General features: G+C 37.9%; 2 protein-coding genes across 5 annotated transcripts in view; both read right to left on the bottom strand.

Annotated features, from left to right (window-relative positions):
- The window catches only part of TRAPPC13 (trafficking protein particle complex 13), a 28,666-nt gene extending 3,391 nt beyond the window's left edge, over positions 1–25,275 (bottom strand). For 2 of the 4 annotated variants that reach the window (XM_027887741.1, XM_027887742.1), the window contains exons 1-10: positions 25,173–25,275; positions 18,681–18,749; positions 12,173–12,272; positions 11,506–11,590; positions 10,220–10,347; positions 10,020–10,092; positions 6,721–6,765; positions 4,262–4,279; positions 1,976–2,109; positions 628–826 (exon numbers count right to left, since the gene is read on the bottom strand). In XM_027887741.1, the coding sequence (XP_027743542.1) occupies positions 628–826; positions 1,976–2,109; positions 4,262–4,279; positions 6,721–6,765; positions 10,020–10,092; positions 10,220–10,347; positions 11,506–11,590; positions 12,173–12,272; positions 18,681–18,749; positions 25,173–25,218 (897 nt within the window). In that variant the 5' untranslated portion in view covers positions 25,219–25,275. The remainder of the gene's footprint in view (positions 1–627; positions 827–1,975; positions 2,110–4,261; positions 4,280–6,720; positions 6,766–10,019; positions 10,093–10,219; positions 10,348–11,505; positions 11,591–12,172; positions 12,273–18,680; positions 18,750–25,172) is intronic. The other 2 variants (XM_027887743.1, XM_027887744.1) reach the window with 1 other exon arrangement.
- On the bottom strand, positions 21,941–25,281 carry LOC114059385 (shieldin complex subunit 3-like). The gene is made up of 2 exons (XM_027887748.1): positions 25,173–25,281; positions 21,941–23,053 (listed from the first exon to the last, which is right to left on the bottom strand). The coding sequence occupies exon 2, from the start codon at positions 22,912–22,914 to the stop codon at positions 22,165–22,167; it is 750 nt and encodes a 249-aa protein (XP_027743549.1). The 5' UTR covers positions 22,915–23,053; positions 25,173–25,281; the 3' UTR covers positions 21,941–22,164.
- Between the last annotated feature and the right edge of the window lie 161 nt (positions 25,282–25,442).

Here is a 25,442-nt window from a genome sequence, read left to right as displayed (position 1 = left end):
AGCTGTGAATTTCCAGGATCCAAGTTTGCTTGCCTAGTTCTAAGTCAGTATGATTTCCCTACAGAATTGCTCAGTTACTAGAAGAAGAGGACTGGGGGAAAGACAGAGGTAGAGACCCAATTATAAGCTTTGTAAACTCAGACTAAGATTCATTTCTCAAAGTTTTTTTAACTACTCTTCCATATCTCTCTTACCATCCTCAGTTGAAAAGATGCAAGTAAGGTTTAGGCATTAGAGTAGACACATTGTGCAGCTAACTTAAGCAAGCTAGTAAAATTCATGATCAATTTATAAATCAACTAGAACAGAATAGACTCAAAACTGCAGACATGAAAGATAAATAATATTATACATAAAAATTGTTACTCAAAGTTAATTGTATTGTAACCAATGTATTTTGCAACATTGGTTACTTGATTCTGGCAATTAAAGTGCACAATCCATTAAGTTATCCACGCTTCACTGAAGAAATACAGGAAATAACTCTCTAAGACATATAGAAACATGTGAATACAAAATGAGGTTTGGAAAGTAAGCAGCTTGCATTTTCCAAGTTATTATTAAATTGTTTGTTGAGTTACCTTAAAAATGAGTGCTAAGTGAAATTAACACTTGAATTAAACTTACCATTCTTTGGAGCTGGCTAGTTTGCAGCCTTCCTCGTTCACCCAGATTAGTTTTCCATACAATATCTAGTTTACCAATCACTGTTACACCTTTTATTACTCCAGCTTTCTCTGCGAATTCTTGCTTTGGTTTTAGACAGTATAAGTACTGGCGTGTATCCATAGGTTGTAAGTAAGTCCTTGCGCCAAAAGTAGATTCACTGAACAAAAAAACCCAAAAACACCGGGTCTTAATTTAAAGAGTTATTTTGAAAAAGACTTAAGAACCCAACCTTTTTTTCCCATCTCTCAACGGTCTTACTCAGTGTGTGTGTGTGTGTGTTCCTACTTTATTAATGGCAAAACATATAGAACAGTTTTGTGTTTTTAACATAACAGAAAACAATTCTAGAATTTACGTAGCACCAAGGACTGTGGGGAAAAAACCCTAACCTTACTCATCTGAGCCAGAGAAAAATGAGATGGAAATACACTTTGACACATTATAATTTACTATCTGGCATCTTAGTATATAAACAACAGTGCTGTTGTTTAAATTTCTTTTGCTATTCAGTTTCCCTCACAGTAAATCTCACTGTAATGAAACTAAGATTCCTGTTCAAAAACTGTTACAGCAGATGCAAACACTTTGTAAGAACAATGCTCCTCTGTGCTGCAGGTGACCCCTTCAACAGGCAAGAAGACATAATTTTCACTTTAGCTCCCTCTACCAAAGCATCAAAGATCACCTCTCCAAAAATCCAAGCAAGTGCAAAGCACAAACAGCTGAAATTAACTTCAAAATCTTTTGTATCACAGTAGTCAGTTATTCTGGTATTTGGTGTTCTACTAACTGACACTAAATGAAATTTAGTTTATTTCACTATAACAAGTTTTTTATATTCTACGATCCTATATGGGTGTTCCATTGATTCACCTTGACTGCTGCATTGCTAGATCATGATTAGAACCATTGAAAATAGTTACTGCTCTACCGATAGGAAGCAAGGACATGTCAGGTCCTGTAAGACTAAGTATGTAAACAGAGATCAAGTCAGAACCAGATATGGGTTAAATTTTACATAGGAGACACTGAAAAAATAATACATTTTCATTTTAACATGTCATCCATGTTACAAAATTTTTGAGGATTAGGCTGGAGATTACTAAGTAGAATGATAAAGTTTAAAGAATAGTTTCTATAAAAAAACTGTAACAGATTTTCCAGTTGAATACATAACAGGAATCTGATCTTGTTAATTAAGCAAAAAAGTGCAATCCTTCCATTACAGACAATTAATGGTAGCTTATATCTCATGAAATCCTAATACAAAATACTTCAAAGTTAAGTATCCTGAATATGAACATACCTTTTCCCTACTGTGTCAACTGTGTTCAGTTCTGCAACATTGTACATCATAGATGGCTCTAAAGAAACCTTCTCCATAAACATTGGAGAGGTAGTGATATTCTGTATTTGAGCTTCCAGAAAAACTTCATCTGTCTGAAAAAACCCAAAAGTGCAAGTTCATGAAAATGTGATTAGTGTTATTAAAAAGAGTAGACAGTCCTATTGTTAAAAAAGTCACACGTGTTTAGTTCATGCCTGCAAATCAAATAATTAATGCAAGAAAAAAACCTTAATCCCAGTAACAATAGGAGCAAAAGTGTTAGTCAACAGGTATTTTGCCAAACAATGGATGTGGGATAATTTTGCTGTGTTCTAGCTATTGCTTATTTGTAATGCATCAGTTCACCACTTCCCAAGACTTCCATCAACTTAATAGCAACTCAAGCTTTAATCCAAATTATTAAAAAAAACCCAAAAAAACCCAACTAATAAATGGTAAGGAATTGCAATGCACAACATGCCATGCCAGATGACTAATGCATCAAGCTGTATAAAAAAATTAAAGTAAGTGTGTGTGTTTCTCTTTAACTGAAAAAAATATTTCAGGTACATGCTCTGAGATTTTATAGTTATTACAAAACACTGGCATTCTGGCTAAAACATAAAATCCAGCCTTCTCTCTCACTCAGCTCCATCATGCCAAAGGTTACCAATATTGTATGCATCTGACAATTTAACTGGTGCTGTACCTTAAGAACATCTGAAGTTAATGCCTGAAGATGGTATTGAAGGACCAATTTTGGTACAGAAATGAAAGCTAAGGCTGTTTTACTTCCAAAGATGAAAACCCATGGAACTAGAGATGGTTTTGCCTCACTTCTTTTGTCAAAGTGCAGACCAATGAAGTCACTTTGCAGCTCTAAAAATCTCAGGACACAGAAGTCTACTAGAGGTAAGTGCCCCAGAGAAGTGAAAAACAAAACCAAAGTGTTAATTTAAATAAAAAAAGGGGTAGCAACCAAATTTGTATTTACAGAAGAGTTGCTGATTCAGGCATTTGGTCTAAAGGATTGTTGTAGGCCACTTCCAACTGAAACAGTGTCGTCTGTAAATTCAGATTGAAGCAGTTTGAGTTTTTTGTTATAATAAATTTTTAAAAAGTACTTTTTTGAGGAAAACAGAAAGGAGTTTATAGTTTCTTTTTAATCAGTTTAAATAAATCACTTCTTTATACAAATGCAGTCTTGCTTGTAAATTACAAAATAAAAGTGGGAAAAAAGTGAAAATATGTTTAGTCTCAAAAATATTATGTTAGAAGGAGAAATACAGAATGATTGTGTAACTTCTGTTGTTTAGTGTGCTTATAAGGCACAAAAACCAAACAATAGTACATATATGGTAATGAAAACCGTGCAGGCTCCATGGGTTACAGAGACACCTCACGCTTCCAGGACCTGGAAATAACCCCAACTAAAACACGGTTCTAAGTAATCATTACTACTAATGTCACTAAAATTGATACCATATATATCCCAAAAATCCATTGCTCAAAGTGTCCATTTACCCAAATTTTAGTTGTTTTCAAAGCAGCAACCATAAGCAGAAATTTAGAAAAGCTAAGTTGAAAGGGAAAAGAAAAAAACAAGGCAGCATAATGAAAAAGCAAGTTAGTTTTGTGTTACTCGTAATTTGGTTTAATATCACGTGGTTTAAAACCCCCCTTAAATACTTAAAAATATGACTATATTTTAATATAAGGCACACCTTAAAGTGAAATCAGACTGCAGAAGTAACATACTAACTCAATCAACTGTTACATGCAGTTAGAAGTTGGAAAGTGCAGTTCCAGCTAGCAAAAGGAATGAAGAATATCCAACTGCTGCTCTCTCCTCAAACCCACTGTCTCCACCAACCAGATGTGAAAAGTTCTGTCACAGCGTACACAAGTAGTGCTGTAGTGAAACCTACATTTCCAAGGGTCAAAATAAGAAAAATTTTAGGAGGCAGTCACTCCTGTTTTCAAATAATGAATCTAGTAAAATTTTGGTAAGGTATTTTATAGGAGGACCCTCACAAGAAGTAATCTGTAATAATCAACTCTGAGTTTCAACAATGGGTATTAAAGAAAGAGCTAACCATTTAAGTGATTAGCTGCACATAAAAAGACAAGAAAACATCAGTTTATGGTAGGCAGAACAAACATTGCTTTTCCACTATGTTTGTAAAAGAATGTCAACAACAAGCACAGAAACAGGTAAGCAATTAAAAAAGCAGACATATTTATAAAAAAATAAATAAAAATTACCACAGAACTGAGGTCACTCTAATGGGAAAATAAAAAAAAGAAGACATTAGAGAAATTAGGGTTAAATGTTAAAGAAAAAGGAGGCTAACTTTCAAACAAAATGCATCTCTGCATTTTTTTGCACCATCTAAACAAGATAGCATTAGTAAGACAGAAACATAAATAAAAATGGATGCAAACAAAGATGACAACTACATTTCTAATAACTTATAGCTAGTTTGGTTACATGGTTTACTAGCTTTGCTTCAGAACTAATCCAAAGTAGAGCTTACGGCACACAAATCACAGACAAGATATGGTAGAACAAATTGACCAAAAAAAAGGGAGTTTTTGAGCAAGTTTAAAGTTTGGCCTAAATTTCAATTCATGCAATGGGTTTTGTATGAAATGGAAAAACAGTCCTTGCCATTTTACAGATAATTAGAAGTATCCACATATATAAGGTCTCAAAATAAAAACAATGTGGTAATGTGCCCTAGCAAAGCTACAATGTAGCAAGTTATAACAAAAATCTGGCATACTTTCAGGAAAAACTTTTTTGAATATCCATCATTCCAAAGACCCAGTTCTAATTGAAAACTTTTTTATATTAAGTGTCTGCATATTTGTCTCCCTGTGAACAGAACCTTTTACAAAGCCTTTTCCAAGGCCCATCAAAGTCAGTGAGAGAGTTTCTATAGGTCAGGGCAGGTAATTCAATCCTGGGATTGCAGCAGGTTAGGGCAACAGGGAATGTGTTCAGTGATTGACTTGATTTGGATGCTACTGCAATATAAGCAACAAGCAAGAAGATTAGGTTCAGCATCATTCCTTGTCTTAAAAAAAAATTGAATTATGGATTATCATTATAATATTAATAGAAAATAACTTTAGTGAAAGGCATTATAAACAGACAGCATCATACCTGCAATATTAATGATAACTGGTTAGCCAACATTTAGAGACCTTTCGTTAACTAAATAACTGACATATACCATTTCCTTTTCTTCCCTGCTCCCAAGGATAACAGGATCAATGTCTTGGTGCTTTCATAGCAATGTAGTATCACACAAAACATCTAACCAAAGACTTATTTCTAGTTTTTAAAAATTTATTTGAATTCTGTGGTCACAACATATAACAACGCTTTACATACTTCCAGAAATTAAATAGGAGTGGTACTATATCTGTTTCCTAGGCAAATGAGAATTGCTCAGTTAATATAATCCAAAATATTTTTTTTAAGTTTCTTTCAATCAATCATATGGGTAAGACAGTAATGGGACTTGCACAAAGTCATGAACATGAATAAGAAAAGGCATTCAAACAGCCTTTTAAAACCTCTACGGAGAAAAAAAAAAAAAACCAAAAACACAAAACCCAAACATACCAGCTCAAACACAAAAGCTTCCCACAGATCTCTACCATGAGGAATTGGTAGCTAATTGAGAACTGGAGTTCAAGACCAGTCAGTATAACAATTTTGTAAAAACAAAGAATACTTTTGCTCTACGTCAAAAATTTGCCCAGAATTTACCTTAGAAAGGTTTTGATTTCCATTAGCTATAAAGTGTTTCATCACAAAACAAAATTTACACACAAAGTATAGAGAGACAGCAATATTTAAGGTATCTGTCCCCCTCTCCCCTAACACATATTTGATACCTGAAACAACAATATAATGCACAAACTAAATAGGGGTTTATTTTGCTCCCAGAAGAATTACCTAATTTTTTAGGACTGTTTTTGTTGTTTTCTTTTGTTGTTAAACCACAGCAAAAGACATTTCCAGACATTCCCACTTATGGATAACACCAGTTCTATAAAGCATGCAACCATGTGCTTATATTCTGACCCTACTCATGTATCTCACACCTGATCAACACATGGTTTGAAGCCTGTGCCTTACATACATGTACCAAATTCTTACCAAAAATAACCAAATATGTCCAAATAAATATGCAAGGCATATATAAGATCATACAGTTTCAAAGTGCTGTGTGTAACTGTCACAAACCTAAAACTTAAGTTACTGAATGGAAGGGTCATAATTACATTTAAGTTAAATTTAAGTGATTTAAATTTAAAAAAATTCAAATGTTACCCTCTCTGATAAGTTGTCATCTGCTTTGTGAACAATTTATCTCCCTTATAGTAAGTACTCTATCAGCCTAAGTATACAAGTAATAACTGAAAGTATCTGAGTTCACGGGCAACTGGAAAATATGCAAAATTGTCAGTCAATTACATTAAGGTCCTGACATGTCTATCTTAGTTATCATCTCTTTCACCCCTGAATCAAGAGCCCCTCTATTTTAAAACTAAACAATATATATCTATCATAATTTTTTTTCCTTTTAAAACTGATCACCTTTCTCAGAAAGGTGTACTTACAAAGCACTTTGAATTTAATCTAACCACCTAATATGAAGTAATAAACCCAGCATACCAAAACAAACCCAAATACACAGAGATCTCACCTCAGCATTGTAGAATTTGGTTTTCACATCTAATGGTTTAAGAACCTGAACAAAATGGAAAAAAAGATGGACAATTGGTTTCTCAGACAACTTCAGCATAAACGGTTTCGAAGTGATAGGGTCTTGTACCGAAGTGTTATTTTTCTATTTGGTCTTACACATAATAGGTGCATAATGGAATATCTGATACAACTGACTTGGCTAAAGCCCCACAACTAAAGAGTACGTACTCACTGCTTCTTACTTGTGCACACTTGACTGCTTTTCTACTAAGCAGTTTTCTCATACTGAAAACAAGTCATTCTCAACCTAAGCACTGGCCTCTTACAAAACCAGACAAAGCCAGTGCTCTAAGTAGATGTATGTCTTTAAAATAACATCACATCCATCCTGGATCCTGAAGTGGTCTGCACTTGCTTTCAAGAGTAAGCAAAAATTATCTAATATTTACAAGTCCTTTGGAGTTCTGCAGAAAAAAGTTGCTGAGGGCTTCTCTAAAATAAATGCAATAGAGAACTATTCATGTGATTAGCTTTAACAACAAACCACACTAGCCTTCACTTCCTTCTTGAAAATGCAGCTGTTTCAAGAAATAAAAAAGCCAATACATCATTTTAGTCTTATGAGATTTGATCAGCAAAAGAAAGCAACTCCATGATATAAAAACAATTCTCGGGTGTTGGTTTTCAAGTACTTGAATTTTTACATAACGCCACTAAAATTAACACATTCAAATATGAAATGTATATACAGTGATGTAACTGAAAGAAAAATTCTTCTATTACACTTGTAAAGAAATAAATTTTAATTCTATTGCTGAAGACATTTATTTGCCTTTACATAGGTAAACTTTTTTTGTTTGCACATAAATGTACTGCATCCTAAGAGACCCCTAACATTCCAAGTTGTAAACAGATCTTTTAGCACTGAAGAACTCAAGATTAGAAAGTTGTCTTTAGAGAGATTTCTGCACTATAACAGGCATAAAGTTCAAATCTTACCAGCATTCATAACTATCTCTCTAGTCAGAAAAAAGTTAAAACTTTAATTTAGGTCTTTTGCTGGTTTAGTAGGGCTTTTTTCAGCCAAATACTTTGCTTCAGTAAGCTTTTTAATAATTTTTCTACATGCTATTTTTTTCTCTCTCTTCTGTTAAAAAAGTTTTTCCATTCATTGCAGTAAATTTAAAGTGACCTCTCACTAAAATATAAATAATTATTGTGAGGCTCACAAATCACCCATCAAAGCTAAACAACAACCTAACCCCAGAAAGAATCATTCCTTCTGTATTTAAGCATAATGCTGCTAATTACTCAGAGAAAGCTTTGGCACATCAGAATTAAACTATGTATGATGTTTTAAAAAAGAAGCTGATTAAAACCAGTTCAACTTAAAAGATGCTAAAAAATGTGATTGAAGAAGCTGAGAATCTGTCAAAGAGAATTTTTTTGTTTGTTGTAAAATAGCTGGTGGCATCCTGATCACAAGCAGCCATCAATTCCCATTGTAAAGAAATGGTTTCGTGTTCTGTAACATTTTTGGTTTGTTTTCAGATTTTCTAGGTGGTGTCTTAATGTGAAATCTAAAAAAAAAATGGCAAAAATGTCTCTGTGAAGACTTTTTCTCATAATGAATCACAGACTGTTTACAGGATGGTGTAAAAGTGTACATATAAATATATAGCTTTTAAGAAGCTCTTACGCTTCCTTCTTTGTCGGAAGAGCATCAAATCTGACAGATAGCTGGCCATAGCTATTTTGACAATTAAGTTGTCTGTGCAGAGTTCAGTTGAAAACCACAGCAACTATAACATGCATGGAGACCCCAGAAAAATGTGCACAAAAAGTTTTATATATAAAATCTAAAGGGGAAAAATCAACACCTTGGACAAGAACGAAGGTAAGGAACAGAGAGAATGTGAGATGTGAAAAACCTGCAGATCACCTGTAAGTGATCAGAGAAAGCCTAGAGGAGACAGAGTTAGCCAACACTAAGCTGAGGGACAGAGAATGGAGAAATGGAGAGTTTCACAAGGAGAGCAAAACAAAGCACACAAAGATGAACCATTAACTTCACTAAAGATGAAGAAACACTGAAGAGATTCTAGGTTAAGAAGGAATGTAACACAAAAACTGATATGGAATGACTTTCCCTAGGATTGCCAGGAGATACATCTTTGATTAATCAATTCATGCAATTTCAAGGCCCACAGGTAATACTAACATGTTGTTAGAACATTGGATGTTCTTTCTAATGAATGGCAATTTAACCTTCTAATGATCGAAATATTTTTTTCAGAAGTATCTAGACAGAACACTAGAAAACCACAAAATGAAATCACCTTCATAGAATCACAAAATATCCTGAGTGGGAAGGGACCCACAAGGATCATCAAGTCCAACTCCCAGCTTTGCACAGGACCATCCCCAAGAGTCACACCATGTGCCTGAGAGTATTGTCCAAACACTTCCTGAATTCTGTCTGGCTTGGTGCTCTGACTGCTTACCTGGGCAGCCTGTTCTAGTGACCAACCACCCACTGGGTGAAGAATCTTTTCCTAGTAAACAACTTAAACCTCTCCTGACACAACTTCGGGACTAAACTATATAATGCTCCTGTACTGCCAGACACTCTGTGAGAGTATCTTCTATTCCATGAGGAAGAGCCCACATTATTCAAATCTCTACATATTTCTCTAAAAAAAACCCAAACATCCATCAAAAATACAGCTAAAACAGACTCTTTCCTGCCAGTACCAGTTCACAGATAACAGTATTTTCCTGCTTTCCTCAGTTACTCTAACCTTAAGTCTCAAAATTTGTGTGATGGAACAAAAGGTTTCAACTCTGTCAATTACTTCTGTGGGTTAGATATAGTACATCAACCATCTTTGCTTAGATTCCTTTAAAAAACAAATCACTAAGTTCCAGTTTAAAAAAGGTTACACACACTAAAAGAAAAATCAGAATTTTACAGTGTAAAATCAGTGGTTAGATGTATCAAATAAAAAGTCATAAAGTTGGCTGCTATAAAAAGGGATTTTTTAAGACTAATTCTTTTCTCTATATATTAAAAACGTTATAAGATGTAATATTTATTATTTCTGAAATGTTTACCTGTATGATAATTAGAAACCACCAGTTCATGTAGAGTTTGAAGTGATGGCTTTTAATAGTTCACTTTTAAAAGTGAACAAATTTTTGGTATGTAAAAGTGCTTTCGAAGTGTCAAATGTTTTAAAATCAGTTTTTCAGACTCACACACTTACTAAAAGTAGAGTGGAATACTTCATACAATACCTGAAATTTGAAGAACTTTCTGAAATACATCTTCTCTCCAGTCTGCATAGTGTAACTTACTGCACAAACTAAGCTGAAAAGAAACAATTTTTTAAAAAATAATTTTGAGTTACTTTAAACCTTTATCAAAAGCAGAACAGTATGCTTGTGCTTCAGTTTTATTTAAGATCATTCAATAATAGAAAAATTTAAAACCTTACATGTGTGTTCCTATTTCCTTTACTTCATGATGGATCACATCATCAATGCAACAGTCAGGTTTAAGTTCTGCCACTGCAGCACTAGAAGCTGAAAGGTTCAAACGCTGAGAACTTGTCTGAAGATCAGCCTGGAGACAGAAAAACAAAGCATTGGTTAGAACTGCAGCTGCTTAAAACCATCTGAAGAAAGTAACTCACATTATAAAGTACTAGGTCTCACTGAGCATTTTGTACCCTACACACTTTCATACATATTATATATTAAGATGATGAGATACTTATCAGAGCTAAAGAAAAGTTCTGAAACTTGCGAGTGGTCTAGTTCTTTAACATGCAGTTTATAAAATCTTTATTTACTTTTTACATTGAGTTCCACAATGACTTTTGGAATTTCTAATCTCAGTGTTTTATTTGTTAAACAGGAAACGCAAAAAAACAAAGCAGCACTAGAAAATAACTCATACAAAATACAAACCAGTGTACACTTCACAGAGACTTGCTTTGACGACCCCATTGAGCATGCAACTAAGTGAACATAACTCTGTATTTTTTGCTGTGCAAGTTTTGCTAGACAAATTCTTCAGAGAAGCTTTGCATAGAAGAGTGTGTGTCCAGAGAAGGGCAATGAAGCTGGTGAAGGGTCTGGAGCACGACTGATAAGGGGCAGCGGAGGGAGCTGGGGGCCATTCAGCCTCGAGAAAAGGAGGCTGAGGGGAGGGACCATGTTGATCTCCAGAAATGCTTGTAAGGAGATTGCAGCAAGATGGGGGTGAGTCTCTTAAATTACAAGCAATAGGACAAGAGCAAATGGTCACAAGTTTACCGAGGGGAGGTTGAGAGTGGATAGCAGCAACAATTTCTTCACCAAAACGGCTGTCAAGCATTGGAACAGGCTGCCCAGGGAAGTGGCTGAGTACCAACCCCGTGGGGACGGTGTAGATGCGGCACTTAGAGACATGGTTTAGTGGTGGACTTGGTAGGACAGGGTTAACAGTCAGACTTGTTGATATTAGAGGTCTTTTCGAACTTCAATGACTCTGTGATTATGTAATATACCCATTTTTTGACACAATCATAATTTTGAATTTTAATCTTTAAAGATTTCTATAATAATTTCTATTTTTATGTCTCACTGTTTCTAATTTCCAAGTATATTTTCTGCATTGGAAAAAGTGACATGTTTCCTAAAATCTATATATTAGCATTATATATAAACAATATATTGTCAGAAAACATACTCATCATATTTGTTTAGAATTCCGGTAAGTAGATTTATCTTCACATACCTTCACCAGTATGTCCTTGACAACCTGATTACTATCATTGTGCACACTAATATAACTGGAAAACGTCTCACCCAGAAATATGTTTCTGCAGTTCAGGAAAAAAAAAAAAATTAGTAACAGTTACTAAAAAAACAGAACATGTCACTGAAACATCTTTTAGTTCTAATTTAAAAACTATATGCAAACACGTTTGCCAGATTAAATCCTAGAAGAACATTGGCATCTTCGCATCCATACTTCTGAAAACATCCTTTTAAGACAAACAGCCTCAAAAGAGAACAAACAAATCAGATTTTTTTTCCCAGCTCAATATCTGAGAAGAGCAAGATGGCTTCCAGTACCCAAAGCATCATGGTAGTAAACTCTGTTAATGTAAGATGGGGTTTATAGCAGAGCATTCCATTAGTCATTCACCCACAGCTGCAAATCTCTTCCAACTTTCAATGCTTATTAAATTCAGTCAGGCTACAGAAAAGAAACATCAGGCAGCACATACACACATGTATGTAGATAGATTTAGATTTATAAATCAAACCACAGTTTATTTTTAAAATTACTGAAAATCTCATTGCATTACAAAGGTGTTCAAATACAAAGAGAAGTAATAAACACATTATTATTAAATGAATCCTAAACCTTGCATGCTACAGCTACAATTCATTCTTACCCAAAATTTTGAGGCAGCGTCAGCATTTCTCCTAACATCAAAGTTTCTGCACCCTTTACAGTAGAAGGATCATCTTTCATGAGCTGATTAAAGAGATTACCTGTAGAAATGTCAAGTCACTATTAATTACATATTTTCTAAGTCTAAAGGTTTGCCTACATTTAAGTTAGACAATCACTTGTTCAGATGTAGGGGTTTTTTAAATATATTTATTTTACAATAAACTTATTTAGGGGGAGAATATATATCCATAGGCCTGCCTTTAAGTTATAATTTAACTTCGACGCACTTGTGTTCAATAATTTATTCAGTATACATATTGAAGGGCACAATCCCAAAGGCATAGCTCAAATTAACACTGAATTTTACGGGAAATTCTACCCAAGTAAAGCACGTTACATAACAGAACTAATCAAACTCACTTACTTTCTTCCCCTGTTTGCTTTTTATTTCCACACAATCCTCTTTCTTGAATCTTCCCTTTGACTCTTATACTTGACTTCTAGACTTCAACTATTTCTGTGGGACAACTCAGGGATTTCCAATTTATGATGCCACACTAAGCATAAAACAATTCAAAACCTGTCTTGCAAAACTGTTTTCCATAAAACATTCATGTGTTGGTTCTAATCACCAGGTTGTTTTCTCCAGATAAAAAAAAGATAGTAATGACAAGCTTTCTCCACTTACACATTTCTCTCACAGAACTGCACTCAATTTTGTGTTAATTGCTCAGACTTTGAGGTCATGCATTTGAGTATCATCACTAAGCTTTCAAAGCTGTAGGCCAAGAGCTATAGAGTGCACCTTGGCACCTTCCTTTAATTATTACCAAATCTAAAATATACTGCTGTTTCAGAGTTCCCCCTCTGTCATGGTTTTGTTCCGGGTCAATTTGTTTTCCACTCCCCACACAACTACTATTAGCTGAGAGAAGGTTTATGCAGACAAAAGAGACATGATTTGGGGAAAATAATATGAATATTTATTACTAGTAAAATAGACTACTGAAGAACTATATCTATAATAATTCTACTTAGGTAAAAGTGTTATGTATGTACAGAAATACTCCTTCTCCCTTTATACGAGTCCAAGGAGGAGAAGTAGTCCTTTTCTCCATTCTCGGAGTTCCAGCTCTCTCTGTAGTAATTCTGCAGCATTACTCTCGTCACTGCTGGAACTTTTTCATCTCTCTCTCTCTCGCTTTTCTCACCCTGTGTTGGCCTCCAGGGCTGGGCCTACCCCCGTCCTGGGCTAAGACTGAAGGCTGGGGGTTACCCAGGTCCTGAAGGGTCTTCCTTCCATAGGCTTGCAAGGGGACACTTGCTTACTATGGATCTTCTTCCACGGGGTTACAGGGGATAATGGCTTAAGAGTCTACCCCTATTTCCCTATGGAGGTCCCTCCCCATGGGAAAACAGTCCTTAGCAAACTTCTCCGCATGGGTCTAGCACGGATTCCACACTCACATGGATGCCAACATCCTTACCCGAGTCGCTTTTACTTCAGCGTAAGGCTTTCTCTCTCTCTTAAAGTTATAAATCTTTAGCAGTAGCATGGATCTTTCACACAGATCCCAAGCTTACCCGAGCCATCTTTCGCTCTAGCGTAAGTCTTGTCTCTCTCAGGGTTATAAATTTCCAGCACCAGTAGCACTGATCTCTCACTGAGATCCTAAGCTTATCCGAGCTGTCCTCACTCCAGCATAAGCATCGTCCCTTTCAAGGGCCACAAAGTCTTCAACAGGACTCTGTCTCACCTCAGGTCTCTCATGAAGTTTCTATTTTCTGGTACATTCACAAGCTCCTTTGTGAGCCGCATGGGGGGTCTCCTCACCCCAACAAATCTTCACAGGTGGCAGGAATTACTTTTCAGTCTTTTCCCTGCTGAAGAGAGAGAGCGAAAGGGGAAGAAGCAGTTCTTCCCACTTCGAACTTTACTTCTCTTGCTGTAGGTTCAGCTGCTAGCTTTGACCTTGGAAGTTCCTTATCTCTTCGCTGGAATTTCTCTGCAGCAGTTTCTGTCCAAGTAGTTAGTCTTTTAAACTTTTTTTCTTCACTCACTTACAAGAGAGAAGGGAGGCTTCAGTGCTGCACCTGCCCCCGTCCCCCGGCCCAAGCCCGGGGAGGAGAGGCCTTGGCCCACTTGGGGCCCACCGCTCTTCTACATGGCCGCTGCTTCTAATTTTTTTAACTGTGCAACAAGTCTTCTCTTCTGTTTTCTTAAAGATGTAATTAGCAAAGGCGTCACTGAATTTTTGATTGGCCTTTTTGTCCGGAAATCACCTGTACAAAACCATCCTCAGCCCTAGGGGCTGACCGACTGGGCAAAACCACGAAAGCCATATAGTCATAGTCTCTGGCTTAGGATCCTTAATGCGGTGAGAGAGAGATAGCCGTTTAAAAGTACTTAACAAGTTCTCCAGGAAAATGGACAACTGCAGAAGAAGGTGTGCAATATCTTTGGGAACTGCCATGCTTGAACTTATCTTTAGTAATCCGGACTATTATGATATCTTAGACCCCGCGAGTCTCCCATGTACCAATCCAACGTGGAGAAAAGTGATTAAAGGTGCCCCTGCACAATACATCAACTGCTTAATTTCAGCATTCCATCCAAAGTTGGATGAACCGGATGTAGAAACAATGTGTCAGTGGATACAGACTATAGCAGAGAATTTCGAAAATCTTTCCGATGTCCAACGTCAACTCACCCACTTTAAGGGAAGAATGGAAGGAGATTATGAATATTCTCAATATGAGGATGACTACGAAGATGGAGATGACAGCGTTTCCTGAGACTACAGAGACACACCAGTAAAGCGGTCTAGACCACGAGCTCGACCTCAACCTCGATCTTGGTCCAGATCTCGGTCAACAACTCCTCCCCCTACACGCAGGAAGAAGGGCCCTAACCATCAATCACGTAATCAGCTGTGGTCCTACCTACACAATCAGGGAGAGAATATGAAAAAAATACTTACAAACTTCAGGCCAGAGTGAAAGAGCTGAAGCAGAAGGAAGCCAACAAGAAACTTGTCTTTGTAGTTGATGCGGATTTTGTGGAAAAACAATTGCGATCTCCACAATACAAGAAGGCTGAAGTCCACTTTCCTGACAACAAGAAGGCCACTGGTGGAGCAAAGAGGACATCCGACACTGAATGCTCTGACAAGGACTAATAGAGGAGCCCTGCCTTCTGCCAGGAGAAGGAAAGGGACCTGAAGGACAACCGGGTTTACTGGGCTGTATGAGTTCAATGGCCCGTCACATCGGATCCACAGAGATACCGGGCTTTGATAGATACCGGTGCCCAGTGTATACTGATGCTGTCTGAACACAAGACTACGGAAACTGTGTCTATTTCTGGAGTGACAGGAGGGTCGCAAGAGTTGTCAGCAGTAGAGGCCAAAGTAAGCTTGACTGGAGACCAATGGGAAAAGCATCCCACTGTGACAGGGCCAGAAGCCCCTTGTATCCTTGGTACTGATTACCTGAAAAGAGGATACTTCAAGGACCTGAAGGGGTACCGATGGGCTTTCGGTGTAGCCACGGTGATTGAGGAGAAATCCAAGCAGTTGTCTGCCCTGCCTGGTCTCTTAGAAGATCCTTCTGTTGTAGGACTCCTGCAAGTCAATGATCAATGAGTGCCAGAAGCCACTTCAACAGTACACAGGCGACAATACTGGACCAGTCGAGATGCTGTGATCCCTATTCACAAGATGATCTGGAAATTGGAGAGTCAAGGGGTAGTCAGTAAGACTCACTCACCCTTCAACAGCCCCATTTGGCCTGTACGCAAATCCGATGGTGAATGGAGACTGACAGTGGACTATCGTGGCTTGAATGAAGTAACGCCGCCATTGAGTGCTGCTGTACCAGACATGTTGGAGCTCCAGTACGAGCTGGAATCCAAGACAGCGAAGTGGTATGCTACCACTGACATAGCAAATACATTTTTCTCCATTCCCTTGGCAGCAGAGTGCAGGCTGCAGTTTGCTTTCACATGGAGGGGCGTGCAGTACACCTGGAATCGACTGCCCCAGAGGTGGAAACACAGTCCCACCATCTGTCATGGGTTGATTCAGGTTGTACTGGAGAAGGGTGATGCCCCAGAACACATCCAATACATTGATGACGTTATTGTATGGGGGGACACAGCAAAAGAAGTTTTTGACAAAGGAGAAAAGATCATTCAGGTTCTCCTCAAAGCCGGTTTCACCATTAAGAAAAGCAAGGTCAAGTGGCCTGCCAGAGAGATCCAATTCCTAAAGGTGAAATGGCAAGATGGAAGGTGCCAGATTCCAACCGAGGTCATCAATAAAATCATAGCAATGGCTCCACCGACAAACAAAAAGGAGATCCAAGCTTTTCTGGGAGTCATAGGCTTCTGGAGGATGCACATCCCGGAGTACAACCAAACTGTGAGCCCTCTTTATTTTGTGACCCATAAAAAGAACGATTTCCAATGGGGTCCTGAACAACAGCAGGCTTTCACGTAGATCAAGCAAGAGATTGCACACACTGTGGCTCTTGGACCAGTTAGGACGGGACCAGATGTAAAGAATGTACTTTACACTGCATCTGGAGATAACGGTCCCTCCTGGAGCCCCTGGCAAAAGGTGCCTGGCAAAACATGAGGGCGACCACTTGGCTTCTGGAGACAAAGCTACAAAGGATCTGAAGCCAACTACACCCCTATGGAGAAGGAAATACTGGCGGCATACGAAGGCATACAAGCAGCTTCAGAAGTGATTGGCACTGAAGCGCAGCTCTTCCTAGCACCCTGACTACCGGTGCTGAGTTGGATGTTCAAAGAGAAAGTGCCTCCCACACATCATGCTACCGATGCTACGTGGAGCAAGTGGATTGCTTTGATTATGCAACGTGTCCGAATTGGAAACTCAAATCGCCCTCGAATTTTGGAAATCATAACTAACTGGCCTGAAGGTGGGAACTTCAGTCTGGCAGATGAAGAAGAAGAGCCAGTGAGACGAGCTGAAGAAGCTCCACAATATAATCAACTGCCAGATGAAGAGACACGTTATGCTCTTTTCACTGACGGTTCTTGCCGCATTGTAGGAGGGAACCAGAAGTGGAAAGCAGCTGTTTGGAGTCCCACCCGACAAGTGGCAGAGGATACTGAAGGTAAAGGCGAATCGAGTCAGTTTGCGAAACTCAAAGCCAATCAATTGGCCCTGGACATCGCAGAGAGAGAAGGATGGCCAAGGCTCTACCTCTACACCAACTCATGGATGATAGCCAATGCCCTATGGGGATGGCTAGAACGATGGAAAAACATGAGTTGGAAGCGTAGAGGAAGACCCATATGGGCTGCTGATTTGTGGCAGGTCATCGCTTCTAGAATAAAGAAACTAGATGTGAGAGTCCGTCATGTAAATGCCCATATACCCAAGAGTCGAGCCAACGAAGAACATTGTAACAACAGACAAGCAGATAGAGCTGCGCAAATTGAAGTGTCACAAATAGACCTGGACTGGTAACATAAGGGAGAGTTGTTCCTAGCCCGATCGACCCATGATGCAGTGTGTCCTCAAGGAAATTTATCCTTGGGGAAAAAATAACTTTATGCTTCAAGTTGTTTTAAAGGAAACCAACCGCCAAATGAGAGAGACCTGACCAAGGCTGATACCGGTATCTGATGATGAGACAGTGAACCAGTCCTAAACCTGAGCTGTGATTGTAACCAAAGTGCCAAGAATCCAAACCAAGCTACTGTTAATGCTGAAGCTGATCTTCTACCACAAGACAACTACTCCAAAGGACTATATATATATATGTATATATGCGCGGGATATAAGCAAATATGTGAAATATAAGTGTTACGTAAAAACAGTATGGAATAAGGGGTGGAGAATGTAGTGGTTTTGAGTTTAGGCCTTCCTTGGGGATCAGGTTGTAACCAAGGAACCAAAGTCATGTTCCCAGTATTCCATACGATTTTTACGTAAGCAAAAGTATAATTAAGGAAAGAAAGGAAGCTCTCGCTCTCTTTCTTCCGGCAGACCGGAGGTGGAGATAGCTCTACTGTCACTCTGCCCGGGCGAGGGAGTGAGGCCTAGCACATCTGGTTGGCCTTGAGAGGCAGACAGTGCTGGCAGCTGTGTGGTGTGGCTTGCTTTCTCTTGAGGGGAGTATTTGGCTTTTTATCCCTTTTTATCCCTTTTTCCTTTCCCTTCCCTTTTCCCTTTTTGGGGGTGTAATAGTGTATATAATTTTCTTTATATATATATATATAAATCTTTCACTTAAAATTTAATTCGGTTTAGGTTCTTTTGATTTTTTTTTTGGTCAGCTGGGAGAAAGTGAAAGGGAGGGGGAAGGTTTTGTCCCTGGGATCCAGGCACTTGGCTGGGAGCCAAGTCGAACCTGGGACACCCTCTAAGAGAGCTGGGTCATAAGACTACTCCAGTATCTAAATCTTAGATGGTCACATTGCTTAAACCTTGCAATACATACATAACAATCAGACAGTAGAAAAAACTTACCTGGCAAATCTCTTTCTTCACAAGTCACCGGAATATTAGTGAATAAAGTAGGTTTGGTTAGCCTCATCACTGCAAAAATCAGAAAACAAATCACAGGTCAATTAACCAAATATTTTTAGAAGATTTTTAAAAGTATAATTTTGTCTTGCTCTCCTTACACCAAAAAAACCCCACCAAACCACAGCCACTGAATAAAACTTAGCCTGAGAAAGGTAACACCTTCTTGGATCACCTGGACTTCCACAATATAAAAAAATTCCCTGCTATTCTGAGATCCAAGAATACTGGTAATGCCACTGCTCCCTCTTGCTTTGTTCCCTTAGTGTACTGACATCTACTGCTTTCAATTTTATGTGCTAAAGGTCTTATACCTGTTACAGCGTTAAGGGCTTTGTGGTCCTCAAAAGTATTTAATTTCTTTGTGGACTTCTTCAGCTAAGCACCTGTCCTGTGATCCTTGCTGCTCTAGAACGGGATATGATGGCTAAGACAGACCCTTTCAGTCAAACACCAGTCTCTAAGGAATTGCACTTACACCCTAATCTACAACACATACACAGGGTAGAGTCACAAGTCTAAAAGCCTACATTATTTATATAACTGCTTTTTCTTTAAGCCACAACCTTTAAACTCAAGACAGGAAAATCATCACAAAAACCTGAGGAACATATTTACAACAAAACTATTTTATTGATACTGAGAAAATCAAAATCACTGAGATTTTGCTATTTAAAAAACTTCAAGAAAGTGGTATTTTCAAAGTCTATTTTAATTCATTCTCAAAATTACATTATTTTTACTTATATATCAGCTTTAAGATGCTGCTTTTTAAAAGAATTCTTCCACATTTACATTAACCACGGCCTTAATCTTGCATATAGCTTATCACGAAACCATTCACCTGTAACAAAATTGAGCATTTTTAACCTTAGGTTTTGATTTGAATATGTAAAAATCACTGGGTTTTCTTTCTTTGAAACTTAACAAACATAAATCCAACTAAAACTAAAAAAATAAACTAAAAGGATTTATCTTGACTGCAACAAGTTAATCAAAATCCTTGCACTGACCACATGTATTGCGACTTTATTTTTACTGCATTTTGTAGGACTTATATATCCAGACAGCATTCACTGGCTCCAGTGGTGTAAAGTATTGAATTACTTCAATATCCATTTGGGTACAATGGGCTGTTGGTTCACAAGAAGTTACACTACCACACAGCAGATCTACGCATGTTAGCATTGACACAAACAATTCTCACTTTTCACATAAAAAAAGGTAATATTTTCTCTTTGTATGGTGAAAAGTTGAAAAATACGACTTCTGAAGGCTTAAAACCATGAGGTGTATTAAAAAGATACATAGAACTAAATAAACGGGGAACCACATTCAACATTGAAAATGAAAAATATAAAATACTGAATTGTACGTGCATATGAACCAAGCATTTCTTGAACAGAACAAAAAGAAAGTCTGGATTTCAGCTGGTACACTGGTGCTACCCAAGACTAATAATTCTGTAGGGAAGTCTAAGGTGGTGTTCGCTCTTTATTACATGACACTTACCCAGCTGAGGTGCTCATGGCTAGAAGAGCATTTATCATTATTCACATATAAGCCAAAGCAGCAGAAAGCTGACAGCTGCAGTGACAGTGATCCCTCCTTCTGTTTAGTAAGATGGCTATTTAGCTCTTTCGTCAGTATATCAATTAATATAGTGGGACTGTATTATTTGCATTACTTAATTTTATTCAAATTTACACTAAGTCTCTATAAACTAGTAGCTGCTGACTGTTTCTAAAGAAAGTTTAGTGACATTTCAGGCAATAAATAATACATCACAGAATGAAGTCAAAACAGAGAAAAACTACTAGAGATATATTATTATATTTAATAAGACTACCAAATTAATATTAGAAAATACAGTATCTTTGCAGGACAACATCTCAGCACTTTTCTTCTAAGACCCTAGACACAAAATACAACATCAAATAAAATTCAAATCATATTGCATATCTTCAAAAATGCTGATGCACAAACACACTGTTACTATTAATATTAAAGTCAGAAATACAATTTCAGTGAAATAATTTGGCTGTAGAAGTTACAAAACTAAAAATGATCCTCAGTTACATTAGACAGCATTTTGCAGTAATTTTGCTAAGCGGTCATATTTAAATGGCACAAACACTCCAAATATCAATGTATGACCCCTTTAAAATTCAGTCAGAGTTCAAAAATATATGTAAATGACCCAAACTGAGCAATATCCTTAATTTTAATATTTAAAAAAATGTAATGCCTATAATATAATTATACAACATAAGGATGTAATACATAATGTAAATCAAAGTCTAAGGGGAGTTTACTTGTTTTTACACAGAGGTATCTGTTATGCTTACGTACACTTTTATTTGATTAGCATTAATGATAATCTAACAATCTACAAATATCATACATTTGTTTTCCTCCTTTTCCAGATGCCATAGACCTTGATCTTCAGCTGGAGCAAAACTATTCAGAGTTAGCAGAAGTGCCTAAGAGAAATGCATACCTTGTAGTCACACCAATCCCAATTTAACTTCTCTACCGACCCTCCAAACATTCAATTGAGCAAGGACAGCATGACCTTCGAAAACTTCATTCTTTCAGGTGACAAAAAGTCATGATGAGCTCATGACTTATGACTATTCAAACCCTCAGAGACCTTTACCTTCCATAATGACAACAAATAGAGGTTTATGTATAGAAGTCTCATTTCTTAATTTCCTTACTTGTAGCTGGAAGCACTTTCTAGTGGTCACTAGTGCTTTCTTGTTCCCAATCTAATTAGAGACAAAACAACAGAAACATCTGGAAGAAGTAATCTTCTTACCAAAGCTGTAAACCAGCAATTATTAAATGGTTCATATTTTTCAGTACAAATTTCTACTGAAGCTATCATTAGTATTTCAGTGAAAAGTACAGCTAACATTACTAAGACAGCACATATATGCCACATAAAGTAAGTCTGTACTTCATGCAAGGGATATGCCTTCATTAAAAAAAAACTCTCACACACTTTATTTTCAGGAATAATCAGATCTTGAAAGTCTTAATATCAAAAATAATTAGATACAAAATAGCACTTATTACAACTCATTTAAAAACATTTTTCCTTCTCCTAGTTTCAAAGAAGCAGAAAGGATGTACTTTGTTTGACTGAAAGCATAGATTTTTATTGTCTGACACAGCTTGCCAAAATAGTCTGGAAATGCAGTACTAAGCCAAACAGAAACTTACTAATCTTAACTGAACCATAAGTCTTCAGGCAAAACAAAATTAAAGACATATATCGTTAGTTAGAAAAATGTAGCAAAGTAATTTAAGTAGGTTTTTTTTGCTTATTAATTCATCAGTTGTTCTTAAGTCTCTATATTCTAAACTGCTTAAAAACTCTAGTACTCCAGACAGTAATGTTACTATTAAATTGTATCTTAAATTATAAACTAAATATAATTCCATACTTATGTACAAGCAAATTCATTTTATCTGTAAGGCTTAGTTTTTCCCTAAGAATATTTCTAACATATTCACAGTATAATATATCACAGAAAACCCATATTTGTCCCACAGATCTTCGGATAGTAGCATTGCAAGATGGCAATTCATTCTCCTTGATCAGTCTATTCAATTTTATCCAGATGTCCTCCAAATTCTGATTATTACAAATAGATTGTTCAATTGTCCACTTTGCTCTATAAAACGCATGCAGTTTTAGTCTTTCCAAATTACTCTGCAGTTCTTGAGATAAAGGAAGAACCTTTTCTTTAAGTTTAGTGCTAGGAAGAGAGATACTCCAAGACCTTTTCAACTTTTGTTTTCCTTTAGGTGGTGGTTGTCCTTGATAATCCAAGTTAATTGGTCTGTGAACAGCTCGTGCTTGGATTAAAGTTGGACCAAGTTTCATGCTACACTGAAACTCAAGGAGATTCTTTGTGCAGTCATAATCAGGAGATCCTGTAACACATTCTGAAGGTGTAAAAAGATGTTTCAATTCTTCAGCTTCCTCACGAGAAATAGCAGGTGCCTGCTTTTTTGGTTTGAGGGGAAGTCGGTATAAATCATTTGGAAACCAGGGTGCAAATCTTGGTAACTGACGAATGGGAAACTCCTTCACTGCTGCTTCTGCAAATTTCTGCAGTTTTATTACATCTCTCTGATGTGGTCGATAATGCAAAACCACTTCCATGCTTGTACCGGAGGAATCCAGTGATTCTTAGGAAAAGTCTCTTGATTAGGATTCTCAAACCTAGACTGAAACATCTTATTTACAAGAAATTCCTTGCCCTTTCCTTTTCCTTGATGCAAAGATCACTGGAAAACAGGACCTAAAGTAGAAGTATTACAAAACAATAAGATACTACCACGTTAAGACAAACATTTGTTAGGACATTTTCCAAAAAAGAATCAGGTAGTAAAAATAAGTGATGTATGTATCAGAACATTCTACTTTATCTAGGCTGAACATTAGCAGCTATATTCCACCACTACCAGTGTAACTTCAGTACACTGAACATTATCCACATGCACACTGTCTATCCAACACAGCCCCTTCGCAAGAGAATTCTTTTACTGTCACCATCTCACACTTGCCATCCATCACTATTCTTGCCATATTATTGTGATGTAACTTAAAAGACATAAAATTAGTACTGCCTACTTTCTCAAATTTAGCAGACAAAATTTTTTAAAATGTTTTTCTCCTACACATCAATATTTTAAGCCAGGGCATATAAAGCAACATGTGTGTTACAAAAACCCTTCCTGTATAGTACTGACCAATATAATAGTTTTTAAAGCAAAAAGTTAAAAGAGAAGTGCTCTAGGCAAATAAAAGTTGCATGTTTCCATTTCATATCAGAACTACAACACTCAGTTTTAGTCTCAGAGCTTCCAAGCAATACATGCAACCTTAATTCAAGGGACTGATAACTCCATATATTAGACTTTTAGAATAACTAAAAAACTCATTAAGTACTCAAAGGCTTTATACTTCCATTAAAAGAATACATTAAATGCAGAAGCATGGTGAAGGGAAAACTACAAACACTGCTATGAAACGTAAATATAAGATGCACTCTATTGCTGTCCTGTTTTCCCACCCTCTAAGAAGTTTGCAATCATTTCAGGTTCCCTGATCAGTAATATAAAATGATACTAAAATAATAAAATCAAGGATTTCCTAATCATTGCACTGTTAAAATTCTCTTTAACATAGTCACAATGCAAAGAAGCCCTCACATCTTTCCCACTTCTTTTTGCAAAATCTACAGCCTGGACACTGCACCAAATTCAATACAAGCCCAAGGACTGCACTGGTTTCTTATGAAAGTAAAATGACCCATCATAAAACTTTTTGCTTTGAATTAGTTACTATCAATATCCATTTGTATTGTCAGCTGATGGTGTTTCACGTTTTCGAGGTTTTGACTTTGTTCTGTGTGTATATACATACACATATTCGAAAAGGGCTTGTTGCGCTTTGAATTATGGTTAACAGATTTTACTATGACATGCAGACACCATTAAAAACTCTGTCCAGGAATGTTTTAAAACTAAAAGATGGGCTCTGAAATCAGCCCCACACCTGCACTACTTTATCCAGCTGGGCACCCTCACTGATCCTGACTGCTTGCAGAATTGAGATTGCAACCAACTGTTTACTGCACCGACATAACTAGCAGCATTTATTATTCAGAAATCATCAAAAACTTCAGAGGGCTCTCTTGTATGAATTTTGCAAGGCATGTAAGAGACATACACGATTTTATTTTCACTACTCGTGATCCTCGAATCAAGGAAGTAAGCCTGGCAGCTATGCATACAGCACAAGGTGAAAAGGGCAAAATCCACTCAAAGAGGAATCAGAGAATCAACTGGGTTCGAAAAAACCTCTGAGTTCATGGAGTCCAACCTATGACTGAACACTACCATGTCAACCGGAGCATGGTACCCAGTGCCACGTCCAAGCCTTTCCTCAAACATCTCCAGGGCAGAGACTCCATCATCCCTCTGGTCAGCCCATCACAATATCTAATCCCCCTTTCTGTGAAGAAATCCCTCCTAACGCCCAGCCTAAAACCTCCCCGACATAGTTCAAGACTACGTCCATTCGTCCGGAAAAACAAACAAAAGAGGGAGCAGGGTAATTGAAAAGGAAATTTTAACTAAACATTTTCTCACAACCGAAGCCTTGTGCTAAGCACGGACACGCCGAGCAGCCCCACCATGCCAGATGCACACCCGTGTGCGGGGCATTTTAGAGTAGCCCCCGCCGCCTCCTTGCGCCCTGGGGCACCACCCGCCACAGGCCCCAGCGCCGGGCCGCCCCCTGATCCACCTCCACCTGAGACGGAGGGGAGAAACACACTCGGCTGCGGATCGAACACGCTGTTTCACCACCGCAGCAGGGTCGGGCGGCCGCCGGCGGGGCCGCGCTATCATTACCTTTCAGAGCCAGCAAGTGCTCCTGCTTGGACTGGTTGACGTCCATGGCCTCCACCCCGCGCTGTGGCCGGGAGAGCAGGGCGGAGCCAGGCTGGCCGCGGTGGCCGTCCCAGGCTGCAGCGCGGCGGGCGGGACTACAGCGCCCAGGGCTCGCAGGAGGCCCGGGGCCGCCCCGCCTCGTCCTCGGCCCGCCGGCACGGGCGGCACCACGGGAGCCGTAGTTCTGTAGTTCTGCGGGGCGGTGCCTGAGGCGGCTCCTGCCTGAGGCGG

Source organism: Empidonax traillii, unplaced genomic scaffold (assembly GCF_003031625.1).
Source record: "Empidonax traillii isolate 1590-97213 ecotype Southwest subspecies unplaced genomic scaffold, ASM303162v1 scaffold220:size741200, whole genome shotgun sequence".
NCBI lineage: Eukaryota > Metazoa > Chordata > Aves > Passeriformes > Tyrannidae > Empidonax > Empidonax traillii.
This window is presented reverse-complemented; position numbering and strand designations above follow the sequence as displayed.

What these genes read in the sequence shown, in the direction of transcription:
- LOC114059385 (XM_027887748.1), bottom strand. Translation starts at nt 22,914, where the DNA reads ATGGAAGTGGTTTTGCATTATCGACCACATCAGAGAGATGTAATAAAA.